A 17,538-nucleotide genomic window follows, 5' to 3' on the forward strand; every position below is an offset into this window, starting at 1 on the left:
AAAGTACCATGCGATAAGAACTTCTGAACCAAAATCAGAAGCCGGTACCCGAAGGTCAAAGAAATAAGCAATAAGGTACTAACATCTAGTCAAAAGCTGTCCAGATACCGGACTCCAACCAAATCAAATTATCAGCTGAGAAACAGTCTTGGCAAAAACTGCCCTGGGAGGGGGCCAGAACACCCCAAGAATCAAGGAGCCAACAGAGCCGATGGCTCACCAAACGCTTGAGCAACTTACAGAGAATTTCGGTGAAACTAATTGGGCAACAGCTATCCACCTCTACAGGATGCTTACCCGGTTTCAGCACCAGAATGATGATGTTATCTCGCCACTGAGATGAGAATTCACCCTTGCCCCAGCTACGTTTTTGAAGATGGTAAGGAGGTGAGATTGACAATCCATCGATAAGTGTTTGAGCATTTGGTTGTTGATGCGGTGTGGCCCTGGGGCTGCATCAGATCAAAGGGCTATGAATAATTCCCACTCACTGAATGGAGCATTACAGAGCTCCAAGTGCTGTGTGGTGAGACATAAGTGGATTTGCTCCATCCACTGTTTGAGCACAGGTACGAAAGGTCGATAATTCTCAGGTGCAGAGGCTGGAGCACAATGCATGTACTGTTCCCAGCATTATTGCTTCCATTCTTTTATTAAGTGGCAGACCAGAGCACAAAGCTGTTTAAAGGCAATGAGGTGCTCCATCGGCAGATGCCACTTACAGCTTTGGGAGGAAGGAATATTGGGTTCAATGTCCTGTTGACGTAAAGGTCATTACAGGTGGAGCACAAGCTCTGTTTGTGTCAAGGATGGGGAAGAAAGGCTGGATAGTTGCGGGTTTGAACTGTCATCTTCCTGAATGCAAGTTCAGTCTGCTAACCACTGCGCTACTTTACTCAGTATGGCATTGAAGAGCCCGCCTGTGATCTCTAAGGCCTTGGTGGTTACTGAGGTCCGCCAAGGTATTATCTACTGAGGAAGGGGGGGGGGGAATCCCGAACAACAGGGAACCACTAAGTCGGCTGCAGTTGCACTCTGAACAGCCGCATCAATACCTCCACGTAGCAGGCAGTTAAGAATGACAGTGGTGATGAAAGGATCCAAAATCGGCAATGTTAAGAGCCCACCTAGGGCTAGGAGAGCGACACTGAGGGAGGGACAGGAAGATCGGGAAGTAGTCACTACCACACAGGTCATCGTGGACTTTCTTGTGGATGGATGGAAGAAGACCAGAGCTGCAAATAGAAAGATTAATGGCCGATAAAGTTCGATGTGCCACACTAAAGTGTAGGGGGCACCAGTATTCAAGAGACAGAGGTAGAGATCTGCCAGTAAGTTTTAAATGTTTTTACCGTGGCCAGCAATTGAGGTTCCACCCATATAGGATAATAGGCATTGAAGTCACCCAAGATTAGGAGATATGGGAGAGATGAGAAATCAATGCAGATAATATGTTCATGATGTAACTCAACCAGGAGATGGAAAAAACCACTACAGTTCCACCGGAGAATCATGCAGTCGGTACACTGTGAAGGTGTGAAGCAACCAAGGAGGTACATTATGTGCTGCTACCAGGACATATGTGCAAGCTCCACCCAACAACCCAGCATATTTGGTGCAAGGAAGATTCACTTGCAATAATTGCCCACAATCAGTATATTATAGGCTGGTACTGCAACATAAACATAAAGACATGCCTGAATTTCACACATCTGATGTGCCACATGGGGGGAAACACACTGTTTCTCGTCACAGTGGTATACAATCACCTTGACTTTTTTTAGCCAAAAAATTGCCCTCAGAGGCCAAGATGAAGGCCTGACAGCAACCCTACTGTCTTTTGGCCCCCTACGGACATGACAAAGTGCACACCCCGACACTCCAAGCTGGCACAAAGCTCACTGTCAGACTGCAAGAGGAGGTCATGATGGAAAATCATGACGGGTCTCTCCACAACAGGATGTCTACCATGCTAGGTTTTCAGCGTACTTCTCTATTGGAAAGAAAGGGTGCTAAGGTGAGACACAAAGGTGGAACGTATACCGCACTGAGTGAGCTTCCCTGCATGATCTACATTTCCGAAAAATTAGGAAAAGTGGTGGAAGGTTGAAGTAAGCAATGGGGCCATGCATTCATCAAAGAAAAGGTGTAGAGAGTGCCATAAGTGCAATGGAAAACTAGAGTCCTCAATCATGTACCAGGTCCAAGTGCAGTCTGTACCAGTACGACCATCAAATGAAAAGCTCAATCTTTTTTCCATTTAATAGTAAGGACCATGATGAATAGATTAGTAGGTGCAGAGGAATTTAAGCAGTAATTCTTCATGCACTCCCAATGATACTGGACTGGGAAAAGAAACCCTAGTATGTGTGATGATGCTAAGTAACTTATTTCCTGCACTTCACAGTGGTTTTCAGATTATGCACAAAGCTGAAGATGTACAGATATAACTGTAGACTTTTTGGGGAGTAAGGCAAATCGCATTATAGTTAAACATACCATTCATCATCTTTCTTAATGCCTAACCAGTGAACATACCATATCATCAGATATTGGCTAAAGAAAAATTTATGCCTACAAACTGTGTCAAATTTACATATGTTATTTGAAGAAGTTTATGCGACCGACCAAAGAAAGGGGGCAACCTGTGATAAAAGCTAAAATATTACAAATAATCCACAAAAACAAAAAATATGTCGTCTTCAATTGGTGATGTGGTGGAAGAAAACTAAATACTACAATAGGCCTAACGGTTGCAGGCAGCCAAAAGCACAAGTTGTGTGTGATTGCTTATAATGAATCATACTAACATACCTGTTGTGCAAAGAATATGTTGTTGACAACTTCTTCATCCTTGACAAAGCTGTCTATCTCATCAACAATTTTTCTCCGTGAACGACGTTCTTCAATCCATCGAAACAAAAATATAAAACCATATACAGGGCCTTCGAGCGACTTCTGCAAATCATAAATCTCCTCAACTTGTACTCCTTTTACTCCAAAGTCTTCCAAAAGTAGTGTAAACAATCCTGTGAAGATAAAACAATAAAAGAAATTGTTAACAACACACTAATTACGACAATTATGACTGTGTTTGCCAAACTAAACCATAAGTCTGAATGGGTCTGGGGGAAAATTGGCATTACCAACAAAATAGAATGTTATGGACGTAAATACACTTATTCATAAAGCTAGAAAACTTTACGTTTGATGACAGGAACGATTAACACAACATCTAGGTCCTGTCATTCACCTGATTACATATTCAGAAGCTAAACAAACCGACAGCAACACACAGAACGCTTGTAATAGTAAACATTTGACAACGTAAACACAACCTTACCGGGGTCACTTTCCAGTTCCAGCCACCCTTCAGTCAATCTGTTTATATCTACTGGCATCCTTGTCAAGTTAACACACGTCGTTTTACATTACTTCCATTTTATTTTAATTCTCTTACAGTAATAAACTGGGTTAAAATACATATTTTTCATCCTTTGACCGTCTCCTACGCGTTCTACGTATCAGCAAAGATTAGCCAACAATGCCCAACATACAACTGCGTCATATTGCGCATATATTTTAAAAAATTGTATTATGGCTTTGTTGTACAGTTTTGTTTTACGAATTTGTGCTACATTTAAAACGAATTGTTATTATTAATTATCGTCTGGCTTCCCTGAAACTTTTTTGGGGGACTTAACGGTTAATTGCCACTACGATTATCTTTGCAGAGTTGTATCTCTGAGTCCAGATAATTCTAATGGGAAATATGTGTAACGTATGTATTAAATTAAGAATTTGACTTTCGTGGCTTGTTGCTTAATGTGAGGGAACGATGGACGTTGGGAATCAGCCGATTATCGAAGAATGGGTACGTACGTAAATATTGCTTGAAAAATTTCCGTTTAGAACAGCCATAATTGAAACAGATTTCCCTTTTGTTTATGAACCGAACATGCTGTAAAGTTGCGCAAAGTTTGTTTATACAACACAAACATTAGTGACAAGAACACAAAACAGAATGAAAATGTGTAATGTTTAAATTTAAGCTGTAATAGAGTTGCTGTTTATGCAGTCCAGCCGTCTGTTCCGTATTGTAATAGAATGTGACATTGGAACACGCCCCCCCCCCCCCCTCCCTCCCTCCCTTTCTTACATCAACATCTGTACTCAGCAAACCATAGTGAGGGAAGTGGCAGAGGATACGTCCCATTATACCAGTTATTAGAGTTTCTCCTTGTTCCATTTACGTATGGCGCGCGAGAAGAATGATCGATTGAATACCACTGTAGGGGGCTGTAGTATATTCCTAGAGTTATCAGTTAAAACCGGTTCTAGAAACTTTAAGAGATTTTCTCAGAATAGTTTACATCTGTCTTCAAGAGAGTGCCAGTTTACTCCCTTAAATATCTCTGTGATAGTCACCCACAGATTAAACAAACAGTGACCATCTGTGCTGCCGTTCTCCGCATATGTTCAATATCTTCTGTTAGCCCTCTGTGATACACGTCCCAAACACTTCAGCAATATTCTAGAACTGGTTTCACAAGTGATTTGTAAGCAATCTCTTTTGTAGACTGATTGCACTCTCCCCGTTTTCTACCAATATACCAAAGTATACCAACTGCTTTACCCACAACTGAACCTTTATTATTTCATTTCATATCCCAACCTAGTGTTACACCCAGGTATTTGTAAGAGTTAACTGATTCCAACAGTGACTCATTGTCATTATAGTCGTAGGATACTACATTTTTTTTCATTTTGTGACGTGCAAAGTTGTAAATTTCTGAATATTTAGAACAAGATGCTGGTCTCTGCAAAGTGTCAAAAACTTATCAAGATCTGATTGCAACTTTCTGCAGCTTCTCAAAGATAACACTTCATTCTAGATAATTGCGTCATCTACTAAAATCCTGATTTTACTATTAATATTGACTGCAAGGTCATTAACATACAACATGAAGAGCAAGCTTCCCAACACATTTCCCTGCAGCACACCCAAAGTTTCTTCTACATTAGACGATGACTCTCCATCTGAGATAACATCCTTTTTCCTCTCTACCAAAGAATCCTCAATTCAGTTACAAATTTCACTTGATACCTCATATGATCATACTTTTGACAATAAGTGTGATACTTACTGTGAGTCAAATGCTTTTCGGAAATCGAGAAATACTGCGTCTATCTGGTTGCCTTGATTCAGATCTTTCACTATGTTATGTGAGGAAAGAGAGAGCTCGATTTCACTTGATCGATGTTTTTAAAATGCATGCTGGTTATCTTTGAGGAGGTCATTCTGTTAAAGACACCTAGGAGGTCATTCTGTTAGACACCTCATTGTGTTTGAGCTCAGAATATGTACTAAGATCCTACAACGAATCAGTGTCAAGTATATTGGACTGTAATTTTGTGTATCATTTCTACTATCCTTTCTACTATGCCTTTTTTCAAGAACTGGGTACAGTTGTTTGTTCAAGGGATCTACGGTAGATTATAGTTGGAAGAGGGGTTAACTCAGCTGCAAATTCAGTATAGGAGCTGACAGTGATCGTATCGGGGCCTGGAGTTTTGTTCAGTTTTAATAATATCAGCTGTTTCACAACACCACTGACATAAATACTTATTTCATTCATCTTTTCAATGGTACAAGGATTAAATTGTGGCAATTTTCCTGTGTTTTCCTTTGTAAAGAAACATTTGAAAACGAAATTAAGGGGTGTTAGAACAGAAAAAAAACATGTTTTCACATTTTTTATGTCATTATAAAATTTGCAATTTTGCAAATAAAATGATGTATCACTTATATCTCACGTGGGAAGTATTTTATTTTATTTTGTGAATATAATCTACACTGGTTGAAAATAATAACATTTTTATGTGCGTTACTTCAAGATTTAATAAAATCGGTAATTTTTTACATAGAAGGCTGGGAATTGCTGTGTTATAAGATCATCTCTGGAAGAGTATGGGCACCAGGTCGAGGAAGTTGAAACAAAGTTTGAGAGAAAAGAAACTTTCTGGTGGTAAAACCATAAGAGGCAGGCTGACAGACAAAATGATTGATGAACTGCAGCGGTATTATGGGATGGCCATCAGAAATAATACTGAGGATTCATTGAAAATGAAGCAGGCAGTATGGGCTACCTTCTTCTACAGACTGTCTACTGATGAAAAACCAATGCACCACCTTTGCCCTCCTGGATTCGATTCATGGTGCAATTACCGCAATGTCCAGTAGGGAAAGGAAGCCAGTGTGCACTCCGTGAGCATTCCGGGGGGGAGTCATTCCGGGTGTGGAAAGGGTGCTTCCAGATCCCATGAAGAGTACAGGGTGCAGCCAACTGCAGGAGGTGGCTCATGTCGGTACCAATGACGTGTGTCGCTTTGGATCGGAGCAGATTCTGTCTGGTTTCGGGCTGCTAATGGAAATGGTAAAGACTGTCGAAATAAGGCCCTGGGAGTAGACAACATTCCATTAGAACTACTGACGGCCTTGGGAGAGCCAGTCCTGACAAAAGTCTACCATCTGATGAGCAAGATGTATGAGACAGGCGAAATACCCTCAGACTTCAAGAAGAATATAATAATTCTAATCCCAAAGAAAGCAGGTGTTAACAGATGTGAAAATTACCGAACTATCAGTTTAATAAGCCACGGCTGTAAAATACTAACGTGAATTCTTTACAGACGAATGGAAAAACTGGTAGAAGCCGACCTCGGGGAAGATCAGATTGGATTCCGTAGAAATGTTGGAACACGTGAGGCAATACTGACCCTACGACTTATCTTAGAAGCTAGATTAAGGAAAGGCAAACCTACATTTCTAGCATTTGTAGACTTAGAGAAAGCTTTTGACAATGTTGACTGGAATACTCTCTTTCAAATTCTGAAGGTGGAAGGGGTAAAGTACCGGGAGCAAAAGGCTATTTACAATTTGTACAGAAACCAGATGGCAGTTATAATAGTCGAGGGACACGAAAGGGAAGCATTGGTTGGGAAGGGAGTGAGACAGGGTTGTAGCCTATCCCCCATGTTATTCAATCTGTATATTGGGCAAGCAGTAAAGGAAACAAAAGAAAAGTTCGCAGTAGATATTAAAATCCATGGAGAAGAAATAAAAACTTTGAGGTTCGCCGATGATGTTGTAATTCTGTCAGAGACAGCAAAGGACTTGGAAGAGCAGTTGAATGGAATGGACAGTGTCATGAAAGGAGGGTATAAGATGAACATCAACAAAAGCAAAACGATGATAATGGAATGTAGTCAAATTAAGTCGGGTGATTCTGAGGGTATTAGATTAGGAAATGAGACACTTAAAGTAGTAAAGGAGTTTTGCTATTTGTGGAGCAAAATAACTGATGATGGTTGAAGTAGAGAGGATATAAAATGTAGACTGGCAATGGCAAGGAAAGCGTTTCTGAAGAAGAGAAATTTGTTAACATTGAGGATTGATTTAAGTGTCAGGAAGTCGTTTCTGAAAGTATTTGTACAGAGTGTAGCCATGTATGGAAGTGAAACATGGACGATAAATAGTTTAGACAAGAAGAGAATAGAAGCTTTCGAAATGTGGTGCTACAGAAGAATGCTGAAGATTATATGGGTAGATCATATAACTAATGAGGAGGAACTGAATAGGATTGGGGAGAAGAAGTTTGTGGCACAACTTAACTAGAAGGGATTGGTTGGAAGGACATGTTCTGAGGCATCAAGGGATTACCAATTTAGTATTGGAGGGCAGCGTGGAGGGTAAAAATTGTAGAGGGAGACCAAGAGATGAATACACTAAACAGATTCAGAAGGATGTAGGTTGTAGTAGGTACTGGGAGATGAAGAAGCTTGCACAGGATAGAGTAGCATGAAGTGTTGCATCAAACCAGTCTCAGGACTGAAGACCACAACAACTACAACAACATGTACTAAGGGGGGTTTTCTGCAGTGTCTTGTTTTGCCTTTGATCCCTATGCGGAACTGGCATCGGTAGTGCAATACTTTCTTCATTGCATGCTGAAGTAGCAGAGTCCTCATTTCGCTTGTCAATACTCCGACCGCTGTTTCGGAGGGGTCGACTACTCCGGATGCGTGCCATTTATGGCCCTTCGCATGTATTTACTATTGTTGTTTGCACACACATTCGGCCACAACAATCATCTGCAATGCCTCTCCACACGTATTTGAAACAATCTCGGAAACATTTGCAATATCGGTAGAAACAACATATAAACAAAATAATCAGTATTACAACTAGGTAAGACCAGAACGAATAGTGATATCATGAGATTTCAGAGAAACTGTGAGTGAAACTGTGCTGTTCTTGGAATGCTATCTCTTCCTCTATTTCGGCTAATTTAGAGAAGCAACCTTGAGGTTGTTCAAATGTTGTACTACATGCTCTAATGGCATGTCTAACTTGGGCTCCGATATGTTTCTTTGCTCTTTGTTAATTATACAACAATCAATCTGCATGTTTAGAGCGGGCACTATATCGTCACTAGTCATGTTAGTTCTTATGATTTGTTCAGACTGTATGAACACTTGTGTTTCGTATCCCTTGCAGCTGCCATAAAAGGTCAGTTTTCTGTACCTTTTACTAGTACATCTGTGGGCTTGTTATCGTTACACAAAACTGTCAACCCTTCCTCTTTTGGGCCAACGAACAACCATTGATCCTGACTCAAGGGAGTCCATATACTATCATTCAATTTCACAAACTTTTTAATGCAATTGCTAGGAATTTCCATTATGGGTTGCAACATTCTAGCTTCACACGATTCGTGATCGTGCGTAGACATTTAAACAAACTTTTGTTTACAAATTTTTCGAATATGTTCTATTTCTTTACACAATAGTTGTTCACTACTCGGTTTGACATAGTGCTACTTAGCTTCGTCAGTTAACAAATAATCTTTCTCAGGCTGCATGTACATGAGTAAATTCTGATTTCCATCAACTTCTGATGGTAAAGGTAACACTTTGTATAAATTGAACAACTCATTTTCCACTAATGGAACATTTAGTACATAACGTAGTATATTGCCTGACAAGGAAGCATCAACATCTGTTATGTGTAGCAGCTGGTACTCATTCTGTTCTGTGAGTGCAATTGGGAACTTCTTTTATCGTTGATGTCACCCTGAATTAATTGTGAGTATTTAACTGTTTGAACTGGATTAATTATATGAGGTTCCGTATTCCTTTTTGTGTGTTTACAATTGCAGCAATTAACAACTCGTATTCCCATTCTAATTCCATAAATATTGATACCAACTGTATCAGTTGTTCATTGGCAGTAGTAAGACCAGCTAAGTGTTGTACTTTTTGATCTGTGCTATTATCATATTTATTCATGTATATATGAAGTTTCCCCATGTTCTTGACATTAATTTCTTCATTACGTGCAAGGCTAGATAATGTGTGACTGAAACCTGTCAAAGTGGTTTTGACTACGGTAACTTGCTCTTTTGTCAGCTTAAGTAACTGCCTCTGTTTGCTTTCAATTAGATTAGATTTACTTTCATTCCAATTGATCCATAATGAGGAGGTTCTCCAGGATGTAGAACATGTCAGAAAAACAATAATACATGACAAATATTTACAACTAAAACAAATAAGCTAATGTATCATTCCACAGGTCCTAAGTGGAATGATCGTCATTTTTTATGAACACTATATGAAAGAAACATTTTACAAATACCAATGCACTGAATTTAAAATAAAAAAGTTTATTTATTTATTTATTTATAAGGTAATAAACATGTACTACAACTACTATAATACTTATTTACAATGAACGCATTACTGTACTGAAATTGTGCAGAAGTTGGATTGTACTTATACACACACACACACACACACACACACACACACACACACACACACACACACACACACACTCACACACACGCATACAGTTGGTTTTACTGAGAAATTCATCAATGGAGTAGAAGGAGTTGGCCACCAATAAATCCTTTAGGCTTCTCTTAAACTGAATTTCATTGGTTGTTAAGCTTTTTATAGCTGCTGGCAAGTTATTGAAAACGTGCGTTCCTGAATAATGCACACCTTTTTGTACAAGACTAAGTGACTTTAAATCCTAATGAAGATTATTATTATTTCTAGTATTGATTCCATGAATTGAGCTGTTGGTTTGAAAAAGTGATATATTTTTTAATTACAAATTTCATTAAGGAATAAATATATTGAGTAGTAGTAGTTAGTATCCCTAGCTCCCTAAACAGGCTTCTGCAGGATGTTCTCGAGTTCACACCACATATAACTCTTACTGCACGTTTTTGTGCCCAGAAAACTTTAGCTTGTCACCCCAAAAAATAATCTCGTATGACATTATGGAATGAAAGTAAGCATAGTATGCCAGTTTTCTCATTTTTATATCCCCTATATCTGACACAGTTCGCATTGCAAATAGAGATTTGTTAAGACGCTTCAGCAGTTCTGTTGTGTGCTCCTCCCAGTTGAATTTATTATCAAGCTGTAATCCCAAGAATTTAACACTGTCCATTTCTTCTATCTTCTTGTCATCGTATGTCAGACATATACTCACGGGACACCCCTTACATGTTCTGAACTGCATATAGTGTGTTTTTTCAACATTTAGCGACAAAGAATTGGCTAGGAACCAGTGATTAATGTCCGCAAATATTTTATTAGCTGATCTTTCTAAGACTACACTTGATTTTCTATTTATTGCAATGTTTGTATCATCGGCAAACAAAACAAACTTGGCATCTGGTAATGTTACTGATGAAACGTCATTGATATACACAAGAAAAAGTAAGGGCCCCAAAATGGAACCTTGTGGAACACCACATGTAATTAGTTCCCTGTTGGATGATGCCTGATAGCTTGATACATGTCTCTTTCCTAATAACACCCTGTGTTTCCTGCCAGAGATATAAGACTTGAACCATTTTGCAGCATTTCCTGTTACACTATAATATTCTAATTTATTTAAAAGGATATTGTGATTTACACAGTCAAATGCCTTTGACAGATCGCAAAATATATCAGTTGTCTGCAATTTTTTGTCTAATGAATTAAGCACATTTTCACTCTAAGTGTAGATAGCCTTCTCAAGATCAGAACCCTTTAGAAATCCAAACTGTGACTCTGACAGTATGTTATTTGAGATAAGATGGTTATAAAGCCGACTGTACATTACTTTTTCTAAATTTTTTGAGAATGCTGGCAACAATCAATCTTTGATTTGAAAAACGAGGCATCCTGTTCGTATAAGGTTCCAAACAGAATTTTACTGATTTCTCCCACAAAATTCAAGATACCTCTTTTTCTACATGTCTCAGGCCTTGTTAATTGCCCAATTAGACGTTGTGCAGTTCGTATCTTTCGAACGTGCCATTTTAAAGTCTGTTCCACTGCTGTGCATTCCCGATCACCAATTCCTAGACTGGTAAATTTCTTTTAACAATAACTTACAGATAAATGTGCAAATCTCTCGTTTCCTCAGCTTTAGCTTGGAGTTGTCGTAAATGAATATAACTTACGATTTTCCATGTCACACTGTAGATCAGTACCTTGCCATTGCTGTCATAATACAAGCCTGGGGACGAAGGAAACTTTTCCACATTAAAATCTTGATAGTGTCTGAGGGTGTACACGGCGGCGATACAGCTCACCAGGTACAACACTCTCATCAGTTTCCTCGTCTGTAATTTCAAGACAATCCAGTCTTAGTAGAATTCCTTTAATCTGTTGGCATGTACTGTTAAAAATTTGTTTCTTCTTAAACGGATAGCTACATTCGGTCCTTTTGTCCTTACTACAGTGAAGGGACCATGCCACTGGGTGTCTAGCTTACGACTTCTACCTCTTCTGGCACTTTCATCGTACAACAGTACCTGATCACCTGTTATGAAGTCCTTAGGGTTCTTCGTTCTACCATAGTAGTCCTTATTTTTCTGTTTACACTGTTTGTTATGATCCCTTGAACACTGGTGCATTTGCCTCATTTTCTCTTTTAATTCGAGAACATAATCATCATGGTTATGCGTAACACCTGTGGGATCTCTTTGCAGTGTTCCAGGTATGTTGCATTCTCTACCGAAAAACAACTCATTGCACTATTGTTGCACTATGAGGTGTAGTATTGAACATGAAGACAGCAAATTGAAGCCAGTCATCCCAGTCTGTCTGCTGTCTGTTGATATAGTGTCTTAGGAATTCTGTTATGGTGCGGTGCGACCTCTCCAATGAGCCTTTCGACTGCAGATGGTAACAAGAAGTTTGTACTCTGTCTATCCTTGACATTTTGCACACTCTTTTTAGTGTGACACTCAAGAAGTTGTTGCCATTATCACTGAGTATTACCAAAGGCATTCCAAACTTCAAAATTATTTTTTCCACTAGTACGCGAGCCACAGTGTCTGTGTCCTGTTTTTCTGTGGGTTCGGCCACAATGAACTTCGTTAGCGCATCTTGAAATGTCAGTATATACCTGTTGTTTTTCTTGGTTACTGTTAATGGGCTGACAATGACAATATCACACCGATCAAATATGCCTTGCGGCATTGGTGTTATAACCAAAGGCATTTTTGTCTTATTCTGTGTTTTGTTTTTCTGACAACTGGGGCATTTTGTAATATAGTCCTCAATATCCTTCCTCACACCGGGCCACGTTCGGTATTTTCGTATACAATCGTAGGTTATCATGATCCCTTGATGACCACCTATGGGTGCGTCATGGAATTCTCGCAAAATTTTTGCCTTCTCTGCATCAGTTATTTCCTGTTGTTCGTCTCCCTGACCTACCGGTGTTTCCTCACTTTTGTTTATACCTTCCGCCGTAATTGGCTCCACTGGTGCACGGTATCTTTGTGAATCCGGGACCTGCTCTGTGGCTGCCTCTTAAATACTGGGGCCGCCACACATTTCAGTGGGGCTCGTGGTAGGTACTCAGCCATTGATATATCAATTTGCAGTCCAGTACTTCTCCCATCTATCCACTGGAGAGCACATGATGACCTGTGTGGTAGTGACCACTTCTCCATCTTCCTGTCACTGCCCCAGCGTCAGGCACACGGACGCCTGCCCAGATGGGCTTTCAACAAGGTGGACTGGGGAACTTTGACCTCTGCAGTCACCGCTGAATCTCCCCACACGGTAACATCGATGTAATGGTTGTGCAGGTGACTAGCACAATTGTTTCTGCGGCAGAAAACGCGATTCCTCGCTCTTTAGGATGCCTGAGGCGTAAGGCAGTCCCTTGGTGGACACTGGAAGTCGCTGAAGCAATTAAGGAGCATTGGCGAGCTCTACAGCGCCACAAGTGGCACCCTTCCCTGGAGCACCTCATAGCTTTAAAAACGGCTCCATGCCTGTGTTCGCTACCTTATCTAACAATGGAGGAAGGAGTGTTGGGAGAGAGACGTGTCCACCATCGGGTGCCACATGTCACCTTCCCAAGTCTGGGCAAAGATAAAACGTCTTTTCGGGTACCAGGCACCAACAGCTGTCCCTGGTGTTACCATAAATGGCGAGTTATGTACAGACACAAACGCGATTCCTGAGCACTTTGCTCGAGCCTCTGCATTGGAGAATCATCCCCCAGCCTTTCGCACACTCAAACAGCAGTGCAGCTGGAAGGGAACGTCCTCTCATTCTTCATTCATTACATGCTGCAGTGAATCCTATAACGCCCCATTTACAGAGTGGGAGGTCCTCAGTGCCCTTGGACATTGCACCGACACAGCTCCTGGGCCTGATTACATCCACAGCCAGATGATTAAACATTTCTCATCTGACTACAACCGACATGTTCTCGTCATCTTCAACCGGATCTGGTGCGATGGCGTCTTTCCATCACAATGATGGAAGAGCACCATCATCCCGGTGCTCAGACCCGGTAAAAACCTGCTTGATGTGGATAGCTATCGGCCCATCAGCCTCACCAATGTTGTTTGTAAGCTGCTGGAACGTATGGTATGTCAGCGGTTGGGTTGGGTCCTCGAGTCACGTGGCTTGCTGGATCCATATCAGGGCTGCTTTCGCCAGTGTCGCTCTACCACTGATAATCTTATGTCCATCGAATCTGCCATCCGAAAATCCTTTTCCGGACGGCAACACCGGATTGCAGCCTTTATTGACTTAGTAAAGCATAAGACACGACTTGGCGACGTCATATCCTTGTCACATTGTATGAGTGGGGTCTCTGGGGACCACTCGCGATTTTTATCCAGAACTTCCTGTCCCTTTGTACTTTCCGTGTCCAAGTTGGTGACTCCCACAGTTCCATCCATATTCAGGAGAATGGAACCCCACAGGGCTCTGGATTCAGTGTCTCTCTATTTTTTTAACGGTCTAGCAATGGCTGTCGAGCCCTCCATCTCACCTTCTCTGTATACAGACAACTTCTGCATTTCGTACTGCTGCTCCAGTACTGTTGTTGCTGTGCGGCACCTCCAGGGAGCCATCCACAAGATGCAGTCATGGGCTCTAGCCCACGGCTTCCAGTTTTCAGCCACAAAGTCGTGTGTCGTGCACTTCTGTCAGCGTCATATTGTTCATCTGGAACCCACACTTTATCATAATGACGATCCACTCACTGCAGTGGAGACATATCAATTCCTAGGACTGGTTTTCGACACTCGATTGACTTGGCTCCCTCATCTTCATCAGCTTAAGCAATAGTGCTGGCAGCACCTCAATGCCCTTCATTGCTTGAGCAACACCAATTGGGGTGCAGATTGCTGTACGCTGCTGCAGCTCTACAGAGCCCTTGTGCCGCCCCCCCCCCTCCCCCCCCCCCCCCCCCCGCCCCCAGGGGGTCCACAACTCTTTTGTGGATACGTGTGTAGCGAGCACGGGACCCCAAGCTAATGTGGCCTTCCTTCCTTTCCGGGCTGCATACCTTCCCTTTCCGCATCCTTCCCCATCCCCCATCTTGGCCCCCCCCCCCCCCCCCCCACCCTCCCTCACCTCTGGCTCTTTCCTTCCCTTTCTCCCCCTCTGGGAGTATGGTTTGTACCTACGTCCGGAGATGGACGCTCATAAATGTACCGCATTCTTCGCCTTCCTTGCTTGTATGTCTTCATCCTTCCTTTGTCCTTCTCTTTTCCTTACCTCTTCTCTTTACCCTTTTCTCCGCTGCGGCATTTGAGACCTCTCCTCTTTCCTTTCCCTTTCTCTTTCTTCCTCCCTGTATGTGTCTGAAGGCCGACCCACGCATTTTTGTGTGTAGCTGGTGACGGGGTAACGTGTAATTCCCCGCCCCGGGTAGACAGGTAGGACATGTACGTACCCCCTGGTAACGGCCAGGCCCAGGGAGGGGTGATTACCCGAGGTGATACCTTCTGAAAGTGCCGATTGGTCCCTCCGTCCGTTTGTCGGGATGTGTGACCTCAGGTGTGAACAATCACCTAAGGCGGGAGTGCCCTCAGAGAGGGCCCCCACAAGGGAGGAGCGCGCCATCGGAGACGCCGGTAATCATGGGGGATTCTTCCGCAATGGTTTCCTCACCTTCCACTATGTCTTCTCACAAACATAAGTTCACTGAGTCTCAGCCACAGTCAGTTCTTCCATCGTTGCCACAGTTCCTTGTTGTTTCTCGGTCTGACGAAGGTCACGACTTCTCCACGGTCAACCCTTTCATTATTCAGAAAGGTGTCGACGCAATTGCAGGTCCTGTAAAGTCTTGTTCCAGATTACGGAATGGCACCCTGTTGTTAGAAACAGTCAGTGCCCTCCAGGCACAAAAATTGCTGCGTAACTCACTGCTACACACCTTCCGTGTCCGGGTGGAACTGCACCCTACTTTAAAGTTGTCACGTGGGGTCGTTTATACACGCTCCCTCGACGGATTGTCCGACGAGGAAATTCAACACTACCTGTCTGACCAGGGCATAATGGCACTTCGTAGAGTCATGAAAAGGGTTGACACGAACATCATTCCAACCCGTACTGTCTTCTTGACATTTGACAAAGTTCAACTCCCATCAAAAATCAAAGCAGGCTATGAGATAATTTCTGTTCGCCCTTACATCCCAAACCCTACGCGTTGCTATCGGTGTCAGCCGTTCAATCACACCAGCCAGTCCTGTTCCAATCCGGCCAAATGTGTTACATGTGGCAAGGATGCCCGTGAGGGTGCTTGTCCACCTCCATCCCCTCGTTGCATCAACTGTATGGGTGACCACGCTGCTTCCTCTCGAGATTGCCCCATTTTTAAAGACGAAAAGCTCATTCAGGAAATCAGAGTGAAGGAAAAGGTGTCGACCTTTGCTGCTCGAAAATTATTCGCCAGTCGACAGCCCACCGTGCCTCAGACAGGAAAATACAGCACAGTCCTTGCCTCTCCTCGGCCAACAAAGGAGGCGGCCACGCAGACTTGCGACCTTACCTTTAGTGCCACGGTCGTCAGATTGGCCAGCGCAAAGATCGCCCGTTCAACTTCCCCACTTTCGCCTGCCCACTCTATGGCTCACCCTCCATCGGGTTCTGCTAAATCTCGAGCCCAAAAGTCAGACACCAAGACTTCGAAAAAAGAGCATACTCGTGAAGATTTTTTACGTACCCCAACTTCACAACCATCGTTTCCTCCTTCATCTAAACATCATATTTCCAAGAAGGCTACTAAGAAACCCTGTTCATCTCCTCCGCCAAGGCGTGTCTCATCTATAGCACCACCTGGCGGAAATCGCCCTCGGCCGTCTTCTGTGTCGCCGAGGCGCACTGCTGGCGGCCGATCAACCGGCCGATCCGCTGGTGGCAGGAGCTGCTCCTGAACAACCTATGGATCAGGATCTTCTGCCTTCGGCTGAATGCCATTCCATGCTGTCGGTCGTAAGCTCTGAGCAGTCACTGAGTTGACGGCAACCTTGGTCACATTCCTCCATTTTCGGTTCACCCTATGTCCATTATCCACTGGAATATCTGCGGCCTTCGAGCCAATCGGGATGAATTGTCGATCCTCTTATGATCCTACTCGCCATTCATCTTCTGTCTTCAGGAAACAAAGCTGTGTCCCCATGACCGCTTTGTTCTCCCACATTTTCAGTCCGTCGGATTTGATCTCCCCTCTGTTGAAGGCACTCCAGCACATGGAGGACTCAAGATTCTTCTCCATGATACTCTCCATTATCACCAAATCCCCTTAAACACTTCCTTCCAAGCTGTTGCTGTCCGTCTTTCCCTTTCTGGATATACCTTTTCTCTTTGTGCTCTATACATTCCATCGTCCACACCAATGGCACGAGCTGATCTCCTTCATCTTCTTGGTCACCTACCACCCCCCCTATTTGCTGGTTGGAGACTTCAATGCCCACCACCCGCTTTGGGGATCTCCACATCCTTGTCCGCGTGGCTCACTATTGCTAGACGTCTTCCACCAAGCGGATCTAGTTTGCCTCAACACTGGGGACCCTACATTTTTGTCTGCCTCCACAACAAATTTCTCTCATTTGAACCTTCTGGTCGGTACTGTTAAGCTAGCTCGGCGCTTCGAATGGTTCACCCTTGATGATACACACTCGAGTGACCACTTTCCATGTGTCCTTAGACTGC

The 17,538-nt window shown here is 42.7% G+C and overlaps 2 protein-coding genes across 4 annotated transcripts in view; one reads left to right on the forward strand and one right to left on the reverse strand.

Moving 5' to 3' along the window:
• The window catches only part of LOC126425308 (ubiquitin carboxyl-terminal hydrolase calypso), a 225,510-nt gene extending 221,983 nt beyond the window's left edge, over positions 1-3,527 (reverse strand). For all 3 annotated transcript variants that reach the window (XM_050088288.1, XM_050088287.1, XM_050088286.1), the window contains exons 1-2: positions 3,344-3,527; positions 2,815-3,029 (exon numbers count right to left, since the gene is read on the reverse strand). In XM_050088288.1, coding sequence (XP_049944245.1) covers positions 2,815-3,029; positions 3,344-3,401 — 273 coding nt within the window. In that variant the 5' untranslated portion in view covers positions 3,402-3,527. The remainder of the gene's footprint in view (positions 1-2,814; positions 3,030-3,343) is intronic.
• Positions 3,528-3,726: 199 nt separating this feature from the next.
• The window catches only part of LOC126425309 (serine/threonine/tyrosine-interacting protein-like), an 81,983-nt gene continuing 68,171 nt past the window's right edge, over positions 3,727-17,538 (forward strand). The window contains exon 1 of the mRNA XM_050088289.1: positions 3,727-3,874. Within this exon, the coding sequence (XP_049944246.1) occupies positions 3,839-3,874 (36 nt within the window). The 5' untranslated portion in view covers positions 3,727-3,838. The remainder of the gene's footprint in view (positions 3,875-17,538) is intronic.

This window comes from Schistocerca serialis, chromosome 10 (assembly GCF_023864345.2).
Source record: "Schistocerca serialis cubense isolate TAMUIC-IGC-003099 chromosome 10, iqSchSeri2.2, whole genome shotgun sequence".
In the NCBI taxonomy this organism is placed as follows: Eukaryota; Metazoa; Arthropoda; class Insecta; order Orthoptera; family Acrididae; genus Schistocerca; species Schistocerca serialis.